Genomic DNA, 19204 nt, shown 5'->3' on the forward strand with positions numbered 1-19204 from the left:
CTTTAAAAATCTTATGATTTTTAAATTCCCTGTCTGACTAGCCAGATACTTGATAATGGAAGAGAAGGAAGTGAGCGAAAGATTGTTCCCCCAGTGTGCATAGTTGGTGGGAGCATCCTCCTTAGTGCTTCCATCTCAGCTAAAAATTTCATTAATGGTTGTCATTACTAAGATGCTAAGGACGAAGAGCTCAGTCTCGTTAATGCCTGCTAAGTTACTTAGTATTGAAAATAGCTCTGGCTCTATGAAAGCTGGTGCTGAAAGCAACACCACGGCTGGCCATGGAACCACAGTGCCCAGTCTTGATACTAAGAGGAGAGAGGTGCAGGCTGAGAAAGGGAGACACACCTTTTGGAGTCTCACGTCTTTTTGGGGACTATGTTTTTCCAGTTACCACAAGGTGTGAACTGGATTGGAGATCACCATTTGTCTACACAATCTAAAGAGATGGATTATCTTAGGTCCTATGGAGGATTCACTCTTCTCTGTCACTTTCAGAAAGAGGACTGGCTGCTTATTTCGCCTCTAGGATTTCCTGTTCTTTACAAAGAATTTGAAACAGTTTGTAGTTGCTTATATCCTGCCAGTGCTGTCTTACTGTTTTGATATTTACAGTAGTATCACGAGCCTCATTGTTCCTACTTGTAACATGAATTCCAATGAAATCGTAGACAATATCACTGCATTACAAATTAATCTATTTAGCACACAAAATATTATAGGAACCATTCTGAAGACAGAGGACATTATCTTACTCTGCCCACACTCCACCATCTTTCATAGATGTTTTTCATATTAACGCTTATTATTAAAATTGTACTGGAATGCAACATTAATTGTACTTGGCCTTCCCACCAAAAGTATTAAAAAAAAAATCTTCTACTGCTGGTGGCACAGAAGTCTTCCCTCAGAACACAGAACCATAATGTTCAATTACTTAAGACATCTGTTCAAATGTGTAGTCCTTTGAGGGGTTGTGAAACACAGATCAGGAGATGAATTTTAATAAAACTCCACTTCAAATAAGAAAAAAAGAAAATGTAATGGCTTATTATATTATTTGCTATTATAGGTAAAAAAAAATAAAATTAATTTGCTGTCTTACCTAATATAGACTAGAAACTTTTTCTAGTTTAAAGATTTCAATGTGTCAAAGATTAACATGTTAGGACCCACAACATGCATATGCTTGTTTAAAGTTCCCGTCTTTCACATCCAAGTTCTTAATGAAAGCCACTCATCATGTTATATTTGGGCGCAGAAACCTTCATATATACCTATTACTGAATGATGCATGAGATTATTTTCACGCATTAGGGAACAGAACACATGTGAAATGAAACCCGTTTACAAAGCAACCAGAAGAAAGCACGTTACCTGGACATGACGGGCAACACTGCCCTGGATGTATGGTTGGGTTGCCGCAATTAGGAACGGGGCAGGTGATCAAGGCACACATTTCCCGTCCATTGTGACAGTAACATTCCCTGCAGCCATCGTGCCAGCTCTCCTCGTTCTCGTGTCGGCGCCCATCCATTGACAGGCAAGAGCCCGTTTTAACGGGAGGCATAAGAGAAGCGGTGGCCTCTGCACAAAATGAAAGGAAAACAAGATGTCCTGATAAGCATGTGTGGCTTAGGGAAAAAACCCCACACCAACTTCATACCTGGGTTGCATTTATTTTTAAAGCACATGTGAGACCAAGTGAATAATAATTCTATCATTGACACTTAGAAATAAAGTAAACACACAGATGAAACAATTAAAAGGTATACTGAAGGGCATAGTAGCATGTAGCAGAATGTATTTCCTTGGAAAAATATAATCACTTCTTTCTGTTGCACCTATACTGTTTTTAATCATACAGAAATGCAGCACTGGCTAAATAATATAAGAAAAATGAGAAATGCAATAGATGTAAATAGAAAGCATGAAGCATATCTAAAATGAAATATTTAAATATTACAGGGTATTAGATTATCTATAATGTTAGTATCTGATAGCAAGTAGAATATAAAAGCATTTACAAGAGCTAAGGATGGTCTTATATCGCAAATGACAAAGAATTACAAGCAAGTTCTAACAGGGTCATGCTGAAAATATTTCATAAAACACCCATGAGAAATTATTTGTTTACATTACTATGATAAATGAGATGTTTGGAAGAAAATGGCTCTGACAATTTTATTCCTCATTCCTAGCTTTTCCTGAGATGAGAATAGAGGGGCTTGGACTGCTGCATTACTTGCACTCAGCCAGAACACGCAAGCAGTTGGTCTAGGGAGGATAAAGTCTCATTTGTATCTTCAGAGGTATTTAAGTGCTGCAGGATTCAGCCTCAGTGTATTCTTTGTTAATCAGCAGAGTGAATTTAGAGCCCAACACTCCCTCACCCACATCATTATGATGACGGATTTAGGATCAGTTTGTCAGTGAACTGACTTGTTTTCAGTGGTATGTCAACCACCTTCTGCAGACACTTACATATATATTTGTTATTTGTATGCAGTTGCTTATTTCATTTTCTGTTTAAAAAAAGGATGCAGTATGAAGATTAGTAATGTTTATATATCATTTTAGTAAGGGTTTTTGTGGTTTTTTCTTTTTTTTTTTCCTCTTTTTTTTTCCCCCCTCTCTCTAACATGTAGGTCAGCACTTCTTCAGCTGTCACAGATCTATCAAAGGTGGTCTTACAACCACAAGCACATGGTACAAAGTTAGTTTGATGCATGTTATCAGAATACGAGTCCAGTACACAGAATTTACATTAGTACACCATTTTGTGAATTAAAAGGAAAAGCCGTGGCATAAGGATAAAATATTTCTTAAAACAGACTTTATCCTATTGCACAAACAGAAATACTGTGAAAAAAATTACATTGTTGCTATACTGTTATAATTTCATATAAGATTATATATTAATTCCTATTTGAATTAATATCACTAGAATACTGTCCTACATTAAAATGTTTATTGACACACAAAAGTCTTGGATGGTAATGTCCTTCCCCCTCCTTAATGAATAAAGTATCTGATGTAATCAAAACTTTTTTCCTGAAATATTCTAAAGCATGGTCCAAAATTTGGAGAAAAAGAACCAAGCATATAGGCAACTAAAAATTAACTTCACCAACTGAGATTGTTTTCACTTTTTAATTAAAATTAGTACAAAAGATAATACTTAAAGAAACCAGATGGCCAAATACAAAAAGGAAATAACTGGATAACTAGAGGTATGGTTGAAACGATCTGGGGTTACAGTAGGTCACAAGTAAAAACGAGTCAGTAATGGGATACCACAGCAGAGAAGGCAAGTTCAGTCTAAGACACAAGTACAGAAGCACTGTAAATTTAAATGCAGTACTAGTATCTCTATTAGTTTGAAGTTTTTGCTATTGCTAAAGTAAAACATCCAGTTTTTGAACTGTGATGAGAGACCAAAATAACTGGGTTTATTTGACTTAGGGGAAAAAACAACAGAAAATGTTTAACGGACTCCAGTTGCAGCTCCTTAAATATTGCAAGAATTCCAAAGGGAATGGTGTTTAGCTGTTCCATATGTCTTGTTGAGCTTGGGCCAAGAAGTAACTGGCTCAATTTTTAGAAAGGGAGACAGAAATATTAGAAAATTTATTTTAAAATGTCGCATATTGGTAACCACAGCAAAATATTATTTTAGAGAGTTGGGGTTTTTTGTTTGTTTTTGTTGTTGTTTTTTTGTTTGTTTGTTTTTGTTTTTTTTTTTTGTTTTTTGTTTTGTTTTGTTTTTTCTTTTGAGAGTGGAGATTCTTAATACATTAAATCTTAGACAAACATCTGTCAAGGATTATCCAGATACACTCTATTTTATGCGAGGGCAGAGAAATGGACTCTCAGTTTTCCAGAGGACTACCCCAGCCCTGTACTTCAATATGGTTCTGCTTCTATTAATCCTAGCATAAGCTATTTCTGGCAGAAGCAATTTAGAAAGTGGAGCTAATTCACAGGCAGGGGATTTATTCATCCCTTTCTCTTACTTAGGGATTTTGGGTCAAAATCTTAATGAGGAATCACATCTCCCCCAGGACATACTGGTGATTGTTCTAATTATTCTTGGACAAGTTGCTAATGAAGTGATATGCTCGTGGCTTGGTATCTTTATGATCATGGTAGCAAAAAAATACTATTTACAGAGGGATGAAGTTATTTTTGCTAAATATTTATGCATGTTTTAAAATCCATCCTTGTTAAGGAAGGGACTCAAAGGTACACATAATTAGTAACTGAAGCGTGGCATCTGTTTATAGTCTGGGATGCAATTATGGCACATCTAAGAGAACACCTTCTGTGTATTCCATCACAGCATCACTACAGTTGGGGAAAGTGAGCTGATTGTGAACATGGAGACAAAAGCGATAAGACTTCTCTCAATGGGACTCCGTTCAGCAGTTACCCTTTCTTATTTAATTTTTAAAATTTTTATTTCTAGCGAAAGTCATATATTGCAGTTTATGACAGTGAAATCTCTACTTCTTGTATCTGCAAGATACATTTGTAACATTTTCTTTTTTTTTTTTGCTAAAAGTCTGAAAGTTTTGTTAAAATTGTCTGCAGTGTATGAAGTCATGTGGAGAAAATATAGCGTCAGATCCTTCTGATTTATATGATTGCATCTTTGCCTTCAACTACAGGAGACTGACTTCAGGAACTCATAAACTTTCTTCCAGTCCTATGGTCCCATAGCTTTTCTTATTATATTTTATCATTTTTCAAAATGCAAAAGAAATAGCTGCTAAAAAAGTTAAGAATGGAGTCATTACACAAAGCAATGGGAAAATATTCAAACTTACTTGCCTATAGCTTGAAATCAAAACACACAAGTAAGAATCAAAGAAAATAAGCATGAAAGAGCAGTTAGGATTAGAGAGAGGCTGAGCACAAACGAAAAGTTTTTAAATGCAACACATGGAGACGAGCAATGAAGGAGTCTGATACTCAGACTCATACAAAACACAAACTGAAAACATCTTAAAAAAGACACATCTTAAAAGCCGCACAAAACTAAAGCAGGTAACTAATGAACCTCGAACTTGGCGGCTACAAGTTTGGGATGTGGCACACGTGACATCTTTAGCTTAAGAATACCCAGTCCTTTCTCCTGGGTACTCTCCGTACTCATTGTTCCTCGAGATCACCGAAAGTGCCCAAGAAACAGTGGTCTCATTTTAGGTGGTAAGTTTTAGGTTACTTGAGTTTATAAAGAAAAGATGACGGTGAAGCAGCTAAGATGAACACTGCTACTGAAAAAAACCACCCCTCGACTAGCTTATTTCTAGTAGTTACTTACTAAGAGCCTGATCTAATTTTTATTAATGACAACGAACTGATTTTTGTGACTTTGTAATGGGATACTGAAGTGGAGCTGAGGCTCTCTGTTGAAGCCCAGATGAACACAGATAATAACAAACACCTGCAAAACAATACACTCCTTGGAGCAAAGTTGAACCGACTCCCCCAGCAGTTACCATGTTTCATTTCTTACGTACTCTGTGCAGTATTCCTTTTCTTTTGCTCTAGCTTCTAACTCCTTTGAAAACAAGTTGTAGTTAGAGGTGGTAACGCACTGTCACATACCTCTGCACTTGCAGATAACACAGCCGTGATTGTTCTGCTGGAAGCCCATCGGACAGATTTTACCACAAGGCAGGTCCGGGCATTTCTTACATCGACAGATTTCACAGCCATGCTTGTTCTTCCTAGATAACCAAAATAATTCATAAAAGGTCAGCTGTTCAATTTAAATATCTACATGTCATGATCTTTAAAGCAAAAGCATCCCCTAAAGAAGTGACTGATTAAGTAAAGGAAATTATTAACTGTCGCCGTTAGGTTCAGTGGGTCTACGGGGTATACGCATCTCCATCCCTGGCACGTGCTCCCTCCACGTGACTGGCAAAATCTCTGCATTTGGTACTTTCAAGCCACAGCAGATAATACCAATGTATGTGCTTGTCACTACTATTGATGACCAATCCTCTTCTCAATGAAAAAATAGAAAGAATAATTTCTAAAACTGTGAAGAAGTTGGGTAGGTAGGAATCTGTTATAATTACTGTCTTTATAACCCAAACTACTTTTAGCTTTTTTCCTCCAATGACAGTTAGAGTACAGTAGATTTCCTCTCTTGCGTATTAAAACTACAGAGAGATTTCCAAAAACGTTAAATAAGCAGACACAAAGCTTACTTGAAAACTAGCATGCGGAATGCCAATAAACCATATAAAAAGTAGTAGACACACTGTAACATGTTTTGAAACAGAGAAAACCAGAGAACTTTTCAGCAGACAGAGTACAGAGAATCGAGAACACAAATGTTTCTAAAGCTTCCAGGTGGAGCTAGGCAGGAATGTAGATCACCACCTGACAGGCTGCTTCTGAGAATCCTATACTGAATATTTGCTTGCCTTTTTTTTCAGGATGACAGCTAATACAATTCTAACTTCAGGAACAAGTGTACTATATCCCTTCATATACAGATAGAATAATTTTCGGTGCCTTCCCAAGCTTATAGGGAGGAAAAAAAAAGTTGTAACGAAGAAGTTAAAGAAAAAGAGGAGGAAAAAAACCCAATAAATGATTTTCGGGATCTGCTGATAAACTTATCACTCTAATGAGGTAACCCACTAACATTGGGAAAAAATATTTATTGGGAAACTGACAGATCCCTCATTGCATACTACACCATTAAAAGCACCTAGTTCCCCCCAAAACAAAGACAAGACATGGGAAGTTAAAGAAGAACATCTAGAGGGATAAAGAAATAAATTACGTAAATCTCTGAAAAGCCTGACTTCAAGCTCTAGAAAACTTTATTTAATGTTTAGTTAAAAGGCTAAGGAAAACAAATCTGCACACAGTAGGATGAAGAATTAAAGACTTTCTGTCCTCCTATCCATCTATTTTTTTCCTCCTTAATCTCTGTAGCCACAACCCTTTTAATATGAAAAGAAATGCATCTTTCCATTAATGTGTAGAGCTTTCAAACAGTGAATTCTATCGAGCAGGTGTTTTTTCAGACAATTGTGAAAAGATTTTGGTTTCTTTAAAGATGCATGAACTCAGGTTTTCCAGTTACTAATCTTTGACAGTCTTAAAAAAAAATAAATAGAAAAATCAAACATGATGATTACTCCTTAACTTTTCACTCTCTAATATAGTTTTCTTTGTATACTTGCTTCTCTAGTCTCCTATTTGTCACCAAAATTTTAGATTAAAATGGAGATTCGTCTTCCATTAGATCCTGTGCTTTTGATGGTCATAACAGGCTTGGAAGTCACATAAGGCTTGCTAGTTTAGAAAAGAAATTGGCACGGTTGCAGTAAAGAACAGAACAAATGTACTATACAACTGCAAATCTACATAATCCAGCACTAAAGTAAGACTTAAAGCGAAATGATCTTAAAGCAGTTCTTACAATGATTTTAGCCATTTATACTACAGACTGTTACATACATCTTTAAATGCTATTCATTTCAGTCAGTCCAATTATTCATATATTTGCTATATGGTGACAATATTAGGGTGCTCATTTCCAGGCTTGGGTTTGGTTTTGGTTTTGTTTTTTTTAAAAAAAAAGAATTGTCTTAAGATCATTTTAAAATACCACCTTAGCATTGTGCATAATTAAATTTAAAACCAGAATTCAAATCGAAGATTATTTTCCAGTTAGCCTAAAAACGTTTAAAGTTCAGTTTTTTTCAGGTGTACAAAAATGCAAGGGAAAGATCATCCCAAAGACAGGGTATCTAAAACACTAGCATCAGCTTGAAATCAACTCGGTAATTTTAAAACATCTTTATCTTAGCTACCATACTATGCCCATTAATATTTGCTGTCCTTTCAAAAATTCCTTTGCTACATAGTCCACATAGATTTTTCTAAAAAAACTGTTTTTTGAACGCTTTAGCTAAAAAAAAAAAAAAAAAAAAGAAAAAAAGAGGGGAACGAGAAGAGTGTGTTTCAATTTATCCAAAGTACAGAAAACATACAGAAGTCTGTAATTTTCCTCTGTGGGTCAATGTAGGTAAATAAGTCATACATACAGGCTAAAAATTACTGCTCTTTACAACAAGTAGCGTAATTCTGTGAAAGGCTGAACATTATCTTCTTTATAATGCTTTCTATTTGAAGCCAAGCTATGTGATTCAGCGCTAGCCACACCGTGGAGCAGTCCTGACCTGTGGGATGTTTTCACCGACCTCCCACAACTCCTCCGAAGGGGATACGGTACGATGGGGCAGACAGCACGCCCTGGACTGGGGAGTGCCTGGGCAAGTCACTAAATGGTCCACAACTGATACTCTGTGAGTCAATGTCGTTTTAAGCATGTCTAGGACTTCAAGTGAACAGTTGCAAATTGCAAGATTCAATATTTATGCTTTTAACTTTAGCTCGTTTACCATTTTTCTTCCTTTTCACTAAATTCCAGATACTTTCCATTTCTGAACATCCGAGTTTCCATTTTGAAGCCTACTACTTGGTAATTTTAGTCTTCCTCAGGTGTACAAAGTAAGCCTAGTAAATCTAGGAAATAAAGCCTGTCTTACTATTCTCCCCTTCATCATTATAGGCCTTACTATTTTTCTAAATTTTTCCTACTCTTGTGTGACAATACCACACAATTTCTTAGACACTGGCTGCTTTCTCCACGAGTTTAGAAAATCACTTGGAGTGGTGCCTCAATTTTGTATCCTTTAACAGATTATCCTTGACACATGATCGACACCGAAAAATGCTTGCACCTAGGGCTAGGCATCTCTGCGTTCAAAGTGCTCTTGCAGCTCACGGACAATACTCATAGGCCTTTTCTATCCTTCCCAGAAACCAAGATGTCAGTTCTTTATCACAGGAAAGCATTCCAGCAAAATGAATGATTTGATTGATTTCTTTATATAAAGCGAGGCCCATCTATCTTTTTTCTCTTCGCTCCTCTTCGATTTTCATTCAGGAGACTGAACCGTTTCTGGGTAGACAGACAGCATTAATGCAAGCTTCAGGTATGTCCACATTGCAGAAGATGGCAAAGACACCTTTAGATTTTCCCATACAATCAGCTTGATTACTATTGACGCATACCACAAATTCATTAACAGTAATCACCTTAAGTGCTTAGGCACAGGTACCAGCAGCACGATACTCACAGATCACACAAACTAAGGGACTCTATAGGTCAAGGGGATTGCACTCAAACACAGAAAATCAGTTTATTAAGGTGAAAAGTATATTAGGCTCCATTCTTCGGTTCTTATCTTTCTCATTTTTAGATTTCTCCGTTAAGGCCTTTCAAAGTAGTGCAGGCACATCTCACCTAAACAGCAAAAAGAGAAGGCCAGATTTTCTTTTTTTATTGTTCAAAAAGGTATTCTTGATGATTTATACCGGTGTCTCAGAGTATAACCCTTAACATCACAGGTCAAATTTACTGCAATCTGAGGTAAAACTTTCTCTAGAAAACCAGTGAAGTCACAGCTCATGAGACACACACACCATGAAAGTCAGACCTCTCAAACCAAGTAAAAAGTTTCTGAATTAATCAAAGTTGATTAATTCATTAATTAGTTCAGTTCACATGGAACAACCAACTTCTCTGCAAAACTAACAATACCAAAGTAGCATAGAAGACAACAGTAAAGAGAAACCTTTGCTTAAGAAAAGAAAGTAAAAATCAGAAGTTGCAGACCAAAAATGTATGTGAGCAGAAGTGGTGCATCTTTACTGAAAGCTAAGGAAGGAAACAGGACAAAAGAAAATACTATTCTTTTTAGCAGTTATACATGATCTGGTCGCTAGTGAGGCAGACTTATATCAAGAACATTACTGCCAGTCACACAAACTGGGATCACAGGCCCAGGAAAGGAAATTTACTGTCTTAACTTATCTTAAAAGACTATTTGCTTTTTTTCCCTGAAGAGTCAGAATTTTGAAGGTAAAAATATATTCAGTTCACCACAGGTTAAGATCTCTACTACGTTCCATTTAAAGTTGTAAAAATTCTGTCCACTTTCCTCTGAACAAAAATTACAGTTTAATATAACCAGACAAACCTGCTCTCTACGTGAAAGAGACTATTTCTTCCTAAATCTACGTTGCTGGAAAGGTATTGCACAATAAACTAAAAGAACGTAACAGTAAATTTAACACATTTACACAAAGCACATTACTAGTAAATAACTTTGGTAAATATACTTCAGAACAGTCCTTATCAGCAGTAGAAAAACATTTTTAACACTTCAGGGTGACATCTACATTGGGACTGCCAGTGAAGAAAACCAGTAGTAGTAAACTGGAAGAAACCAAAAGGAGAAACAAATGTGACTGCTTTAGACACCACAGAAAAGTTAAAGGATAGACTTAGTTGGAATGGAAATAAACACCTAGATCTTGGTTCATGAATATATTCAAGCTATTTCTGTATAGGTCCAAAAAAGCTATGACAAAACACATTAAATAGACCTTATTTAATGGTTTTCTCATATTATAACTTTTGAATAGGCTAAAGCAAATGGCCTTGAAAATAATAATTTATTTATGCACTCGTAATATTAAAATAATAATAAAAAATTTTCCTGTTCCAAGCTGAATGATATTCAATCACACCGAATAAACAAGTAAAAATGTTTTTAGTTCATACCAACTATCTCTGCTGTTATGCATACGCATGCACATGCTCAAGGAGAGCATGAGGATGAAAAAAGTCTTCTCAGATTCTGTCCTGATAGCTTTAAGTTATCAACCCTGCTACAGACAATAAATTAAGAGCTACAATATGGAAAAAGGTATAAACCCCAAGATCTAACAGCCTTAGTGTATCCTTTAAATACCACATAAGATTAATCTCCTGAGTTTATAAACCAATTTGAAAAAATAACCAGTAACTAAGTACTGTTAATGGAAATTGGTTTTTAAAATACAAATATAAAACAGAAATAAAAGAAACTGTTTGGATATATGGTCTGGAGATTGCCAAGCTCACATCCTGTACTTGCCACTGAGGATGTGTTATGTATCGCAAACAAAAAAGATGCTTTCATCTTCATCACAAATAGCAATGAAATATATTCTGAAGGCCATTATTCTGAATTTTTCTCCCTTCTCTGCCAAAGTTCAAAATCAAATTTAAGCTAGCGCAAATGATTTCAGTGCCCCTTGAGAAATGGGTACACCATATGAGGACTACATGGCCATTTCCAGTAAATGCCTGAATACAGCTGTAAGCTGTATTCCTTTATTGCTGTTGTCTCATCCCGGCCACCCTTCCTACTGATTCCATCGCAGAGTTCTCACAGTTTCAGACACCTCAACACCACCTGCCTCTCTGGCTCCCAGCTTTAAGAGACTTTATCTTGGATTTTGTGCCTGCTCAATGGCACAGCTCAAACTTCACTCTCCCCGGATGCTTTCTAAACAATTCTGCGCAGTTTGTACTTGTTTTAATTGACTTCACTCCTTTGATCCTTAATGTAAGCAGCTTTATCCTATCTATAAACTGAGAGATCTAACCAGGCATTATTTCTGCTCAATCTTTCATGCTCTTTTCGTTCTGCTACCCATTTTCAATCATCCTTGCCTTTGAAGCCACTGGGCAAAAGTTCTGGGGATGACAAAACTGACATCCCTTTTCTGAAACTTCCCTCCTCTCTCTACCTTCTCTCACTTGCAAAACCCAGCCGCTCTTGAAGTCAACATGCCTGAAGATAACGTTATTAACCTTTTAATTTAAAATTCTTACTTTTCCTCTCTCATCTGCTAAACTTTGATTTGGGGGGACAGAAGTGAAGTTTGATTTAATCTTTGTTATCTTTCCCTCATTTTTTCCTATTTCAATCCTATCACTCTCTCATGAGTGCTGTTTCCTGCAAAAACTGCTATTATTTAACCAGAGGCAAGCTTAATTCTCTATCTCAAGTAATAGAAGCAAGACTATATTAAATGGTACTACTATACTTTGTTTCGCTGGACTGCTATTATGTAGGTATTATCAAATTAAAGTAGGGATGCTTCAAGGATACAAGTCACGCATCCTTTCTAAGACAAAAAAAAAAAAAGGGACTCAATGTTTCAAGGCAAACATATTCTTCAAATGTTCTTTCTTTTTTCTTCCCCCCCCCGGTGGCTGTGTATTGCGGCATATTTGTGCCATTAGTGTTCCCTGCGATACGGCTCTGCTTTTTGTTTGATGCAATGCCACCTCCTGTTTAGCATCATGCATAATACAAGAGTGGAATGGGCAGTAAGAGGGAGGTCAACCAGAACACTGTATTCACTTAAGAGGAACACCACTCTGTGGCTAAGAGCAGTATGAAGATTAAAGGAAGGTGTAAGGCTGGTATTCTCTCTTTTTCTCTCTCTCTTTTTTTTTTGAGAATATAAATTGTTCACTGGTACCATCTATGAGCAGAGCTGATTAAAGCTGTGAGAATGTCACTATGTTACAGCTTGATTTCTGTTTTTCTAAAATCTCTGGTAGCTCTCTGGCCATTCAAGTTCTACCGTATTTTGACGAGTCCAAATTTTATTAAAACTGCGTATTAAGAGAAGGCCACACTACACTATAGATTACTGTTAAAAAAGCCTGCAGCATTTTATGAACAAGTGTCAAACAGAACTCTGAAATGAACCAGAAATTAAAGGAGTACTAGTATCAAACACTAAGAGTTGCAACATTAGTAAACTTCATTACAAGTCCAAAGAAAACAAATTACATATGAACATTATCGGAAGATCAGCTGTCATGAGGTAGAAATTAAACTGTTAGGAAAAGCAGGCAGTAACACAGAATGGTCCCATCAGCCATGAAAACAATGAGAGGGCTGGAGCACCTCTCCTACGAAGACATGCTGAGAGAGTTGGGGTTGTTCAGCCTGGAGAAGAGAAGGCTCCAGGGAGACCTTATAGCAGCCTTCCTGTACCTGAAGGGGGCTCACAGGAAAGACGGAATTTTTATCAGGGAGTGTAGCGATAGGATGAGGGGTAACAGTTTTAAACTGAAAGAGGGGAGATTTACATTAGATATTTGGAAGAAATTCTTTACTGTGAGGGTGGTGAGACACTAGAACAGGTTGCCCAGAGAAGCTGTGGATGCCCCATCCCTGGAAGTGTTCAAGGCCAGGCTGGATGGGGCTTTGAGCAGCCTGGTCTAGTGGGAGGTGTCCCTGCCCGTGGCGGGCATGTTGGAACTAGATGATATTTAAGGTCCCTTCCGACCTGAACCATTCTGTGATTCTGTGAAAATGTACCGGTAAAATATATATATAAGCCACCAGACTGATTACTGAGAAACTTCTATGTGACAAAAGTTCTGCCTAGTTTTTGGCACTTGTTCCACAAATTAATAAAAACCGCAAATATTTCCTTTATGAAGAAAACTCTAGCAACAATACCGGTTTTGAACACATTTACAAAAACTTAGCTAAGAGATACTACTGTTCTTCACAAATCCTTTACAGTAACTATCAGAAATGTCTCACTAAAACGAGTCTACTGTCATATCAACACTAAAAAACCTCTTGAAATATTAGAAAATCATCTGAATAAAATAAATGGGCTATAAAATGAAAGGGTATTGCAACGGAACATGCAGACAGAATTTCAAAAAGCTACATGCAAGAGACGTTACTTGTAAGTAGCTTTTTCATCTTGATCATCAAATATTCTTCAAAAAAATGTAAGCACTGCTTTGCTCTTATAATCTGCCGCTGTTTTTTTAGTTGCTGTTTCTTAATCTGTTGATCAAAATCTGTTTTGAAGGATACTTTAATCTCACATCAAGTAATGACATTTCTATTTTCCAGAATTTCCCCCTGCTTTGCCAGAAAGTAAGCGCAAGTACACGTGCCTGGATTTTACATATTTTCAATACGTACAGGGATTGTATTAAATATGCTTTCAGAATGAGAATACGTACAAGTATCCAAAGGGACAGTACTTGTCACATACAATGGGTTTGCACTTCTTAGGCCGTGGTCGGCATTGACAGATCTCACAGTTATGGACATCAGTCTGGAAGCCGAAGGAACAGTCCAAGGAACAGCCCGAAATGAGGCCGGTGCACAGCTCCTCCCCTGCGAAGGACACATGAAGGTTATCACAACATGAAAGCTGTCTATACCAAACAAATCCATCTTTAGCAGACTAAATCTTCTGTTCCCTTTTACTTCGTAACTTTTTTAATACTGGCAATCCTTACCTTCAGACTGTCCTAATTTTAAAATATTCAACAGAATTTCCCAGTAATGATCCAAACCGTTTGAGCAGAAACTACAGGATGTCTTCTGTTCCAGTCAAGAACTCGGGGAGTACTACCTGGTATCCTAAACTAACATGATTTTGTGAACAGATGCACAGCCAAAGGAGTCCAACATCCATGACTCTGTTGGCCTTTTAATAAAACATTTAAAATAACATATACTTTCAACATATTGTGTGGGTTTAATAGGTTTCTGTTCAATATAAAGCATCTCTATTTCTCCTCTATTTATTTTAAACAGGATTGAAAGACTAAAACATATTAATAACTTTATGCTGTTGTTGTCAACTGTTTGGTGATTAAGACCTACTTTTTAAAAATACAACTGTAATATCCTAAAATGTGGTTTAAGCTTAGAGATACTAGACTAAAAGACCTGTTCATGAAGTTCGCTACCATGTTTCATCAGCCTCTTGTGGTGTAAGAGAGCTGCTGGGCTGTTGGCATCTCAGTTTCTCCAGTACAGATGGTCATTATATTCACTGTCACTGGAATTTACTATTTTGAGAACGATGAACTTCTTTTTGTTCTTCTTGAAAGAAGTTTTTCCAGGAAGACCACTCTTAACATACTCTGGGATACAAAGTTCATTTATTGGTTGCAGAGGTGAGAAGAGACAGAAAGTAATGATTCTTGCTACACTAGGGATGCAAACCACATTATTACAATAGCCAAAAGAGCTCGAAATAGAAAAAGGAAATAGAATACAGATTCTATCCTAAGGGCGAACTTTTAGAGTGATATTTAAAGGATGGCTGATCTCCAGTTGAAACATCCATGCTGCTGCAAAGTGCTGGTTATACAGAGGGCAGCTGCAGAGTGCTCCCCTCCAGATGTCCTCCTCGTTTGAGCTCTGAAGACTACTTCCCTTTAGGGGTATGAACACTTAGGGACGAGGTTTTGCCCAAGAGGAGATCAGTACCTTGACTTATTCTGTTCCTAACGCTACTTCTGTGGGACTGAGATGCAAAGAGAATCTTCACGTCTCTAACACGGTAATACGTTGAAGGCAGACCACAGAAAGAATCTTTGCTTTACTTAAGTGCTTTTTCTTCTATTTTTTATAATGTGGCATTTAAGACTGCAAAACATAGACTTACCTGGATGTGGCTAAGCTAAGTGTTTCCTTACCTATACTACCATGTTAACATTCATTTGGTAAAGAAGGCCTGTTTCTTAATACCTCAGAGTGAGACTGAAGCCTTGGAGAAAACTGGCAAATTCGCTGCCCACTTCTGTGGTGGAATTTGGGCATACAGGCACAATGCAACATAAGAGCCTTATTATCCAAAAAAAACAGTTCTCAATTTAAGCAGGATGAAGATTGTCAGGTTCATGACTCCCACCTCCCCACTTTTAAGCAAATTTGGTGTCTGAAGCCAAAAGGGTGCAAGTTTTTTTGTCACAGAATATAGAAAAAGAAATGCCAGATTCTTTCACCACCACTCTAGAGCTTAACTTTGTCAGCAGAGTTGCCATGCCGCAAGGTTTAAGCATTTACTCTCAAGTCAGATCTAACCTTTGCACAACAATGGTAACCCTTATCTCAGGTTCCTGGTTTACTTGGAGAGAAACACATATACAAAGACCTTCATGAAGTCTTACATGTTTTTGTAAGATGGAGTTCAGCTTGGTCTATCAAGAATACTAGATCTTTTTAATACGTAGGCAGTAATGCTGATTTAAAAACATTATAACGTAGAGGAAACTCTGATACTCTTCTCTGGTAATGATACCCTTTTCTGGCAAAGAAAAAGGCTTTCCTTGAAGCAAGTTACAATAATGAGAATTTAATTTATGAGCTTTTACACACAATTATTCCCTGATACCATGCAGTGATAATAAAATTAACTGAACTTTTCATTACGTGTGACTTTATAAGTTAGTCCTAACTTTTAAAGTTATACTGGAACTTCATAAAGAATGTATGGAAAAGTACACCTACACTGGAATATCTCCAAAAAGAATTAAGTTCAGTTACGACCTTTGATATGGTGCAAGTTATGATATCTCCTGCTGATGCTCAGAACTGATCAGTGAATCCCAGAATCACACAGGCTGGATCGATTAGAACTATTCGTTTTCTGAAGCGTACTTTCTCAGAGATGAAATGTTTCGGTGTCTGTTCATGAACATCAGGCTCATGGAACACAGGTCAAGGAACAAGAAGGTACAAATGCAAGAATATGGAAGAAATGAATAGGCATCTTAAAAAAAAGTGAAAGGAAGAGTTGAAAATAAGAATAAATCTAAAAAATGGAAACAAGAACATTATTTTTACTTGGCATATTTCTTTATCTTATTAATGTTTACAAGTATCTAAAGGGTGAGTTTAAGGAGGATGGAGCCAGACTCTTTTCAGTGGTTCCCAGTAACAGTACAAGGGGTAATGGGCACAAGCTGGAACATAGGAAGTTCCGATCAAATATGAGAAAAAACTTCTTTACGGTGAGGGTAACAGAGCACTGGAACAGGCTGCCCAGGGAGGCTGTGGAGTCCCCTTCTCTGGAGACCCTCAAGACCCGCCCGGATGCAGCCCTGAGTAGTGTGCTCTAGGCAATCCTGCTTTAGCAAGGGAGTTGGACTAGATGATCTCTAGAGGTCCCTTCCAACTCTGAAATTCCGTGATTCCATGATTATTTGTTTCCAGATTATGCGTTAAGGAGAGCTATCAAAGTGCAATGCCCAGGTTTAAGTATGAAGTTATAGAAGATGGCAAAATAATGATTCCTCAGAATCCCACAGCCAAATATGTTATTGTTTTTACTCTTCTCTTCTGCTTTGATTTGGTTAGTGAAACTGCTTTTTCAGAGACGCAAAACAAGTTTGTTACATGTGACATTAACATCCTTTATTAAAAGGGTCAAGGTATCTAGGACTCTGCTATACAAGCAAAAAGACAGTGTCTTATCCCAAGTAGCTTATGATGTAAATATACTTAATACTCAAAAAGTCAGCTGACATACTAACCAGAAGATCCAGTCTCAAGGCAGTAATTTCCTTGCTTAATCCTCTACATAGTGAGTTATCCTCAAAAGGATAACTCTTCAGAGCCTTGGGGTGGATGGCTGACTAGCCACCACTGCCTCTCAGGAACGGACACTGAAGAGCATACAAAATATCATCAACATTCTGGCTACGTCAAACATACAGGGAAAACGTGTTGAAGTCAATACAGATCACTGTTCACATCTGAAATTACTGGTGTTATGTCAGTACTATACAAGGAATACAGAATAATCTCCACAGACCTCTGCTGACAGTCTTTCTAATAAGATGCTAAAAATGATGCCGTCTGAGAATCACAGAATCCCAGACTGGAAGGGACCTCAAGGATCATCTGGTCCAACCTTTCTTGGCAAAAGCACAGTCTAGACAAGATGGCCCAGGACCCTGCCCAGGTGAATCTTAAAAGCATCCAGTGTTGGGGAATCCACCACTTCCCTGAGGAGATTATTCCAATGGCTGATAATTCTGATTGTGAAAAATTTTTCTCTTGTGTTCAGTTGGAATCTTCCCAGGAATAACTTGTACCCATTACCCCTCTTCTTTTCCACGTGACTCCTTGTAAAAGGAGTCTCCATCTTCTTTGTAGCCACACTTTAAATACTGGAACATGGTGATAAGGTCTCCGTTAAGCCTTCTTTTCTCAAGCCTGAACAAACCCAATTCTCTCAGCCTTTCCTCATATAGCAGGCTTCCCAGTCCTTTGATCATCTTGGTGACCCTCCTCCGGACCCTCTCCAGCCTGTCCACATCTTTTTTGCATAGTGGGGACCAAAACTGAACACATTATTCCAGGTATGGCCTGACAAGTACTGAGTAGGGTGGGATAATGACTTCTTTCTCTCTGCTGGTGATGTCCTTGTTGATGCTCTGCTGCAGCAGCATGCTGTTCACTCATATTGAGCTTGTTGTCCACCCCTGAGTCCCTTCCCACAGAGCTGCTCCCCAGCCAGGTAGAGCCTAAGCTGTGCTGCACTCCTGGATTATATTTTCCCAGGTGCAAGACCTTACACTTGTCCTTGTTGAACTTCATAAGGTTCTTGTTAGCCCACTCTTCCAGCCTATCTAGGTCTTCCTGCAGGGTGGCTCTCCCTTCTGAAGCATCCACTGCTTTGTGATAGCCCCCAGGAGGATTCATTGCTTAACTTTCCTGGGGACTGAAGTAAGACTGATGGGCCTATGATTTCCCAGATCCTCCTTTAAGCCCTTCCTGTAGATGGGGATGACATTAGCTTTCAGTGATACGGGATATCACTGATCTCCACAACTTCTCAAAGAATACGGAGAGCGGCCTTGCAATGACGTCAGCCAGCTCTCTTAACCCCCTCTGCCCAGGTTCCAGCTTGCAGTGTCATTTGTGCCCACCTGACAGTAGCAATCAATAGTAGTCTGTGTTGTGGCACCCTCTCAGCAACTTCTCGGACCTTAGCTCCCAGAAGGCAGCATACCTCTCATGACGCCCTGTCAGGCCAGCAGATGGGTGCCTCAGTGCCCTTTAACAGCGACTCATCCGCTACAAGCGCTCATCGTGTGTTTTTATGATATCCACTATGTGCTACTAGTACAGTAATTATTAACATGTTATCCTAATTTAATTTTTGATAGTATGACATTACAAGCTGTGGAAATAACTTTTAAATAGTTTTGAAAAACATTCTCTATAAAGAAATACAGTGTTATGAAAAGCAGAAAGTGAACTCGGGTCTGCTTTCTGACTTCACATCTAACCATCTAAATTTGTCTTACTGAAACATTATTAAAACATGACAATTACAGGCACTCTCAAACTGCAGTACCATCTGGTACACATGCACAGTTTATGTCTGCTGCACAGGCCTGTTGAAAACCCTGGTTTAGTGTTTTAAACTGTTTTTTTTTTCAGAAAACAGAGTGAACAATCTATTTAACAAAGCA

General features: G+C 37.8%; 1 protein-coding gene across 1 annotated transcript in view; it reads right to left on the reverse strand.

Moving 5' to 3' along the window:
* The window catches only part of CRIM1 (cysteine rich transmembrane BMP regulator 1), a 192598-nt gene that overhangs the window by 14641 nt on the left and 158753 nt on the right, over positions 1–19204 (reverse strand). The window contains exons 9-11 of the mRNA XM_074579919.1: positions 13943–14099; positions 5614–5735; positions 1378–1587 (exon numbers count right to left, since the gene is read on the reverse strand). Coding sequence (XP_074436020.1) covers positions 1378–1587; positions 5614–5735; positions 13943–14099 — 489 coding nt within the window. The remainder of the gene's footprint in view (positions 1–1377; positions 1588–5613; positions 5736–13942; positions 14100–19204) is intronic.

The sequence above is a fragment of the Larus michahellis genome, chromosome 3 (assembly GCF_964199755.1).
Source record: "Larus michahellis chromosome 3, bLarMic1.1, whole genome shotgun sequence".
NCBI lineage: Eukaryota > Metazoa > Chordata > Aves > Charadriiformes > Laridae > Larus > Larus michahellis.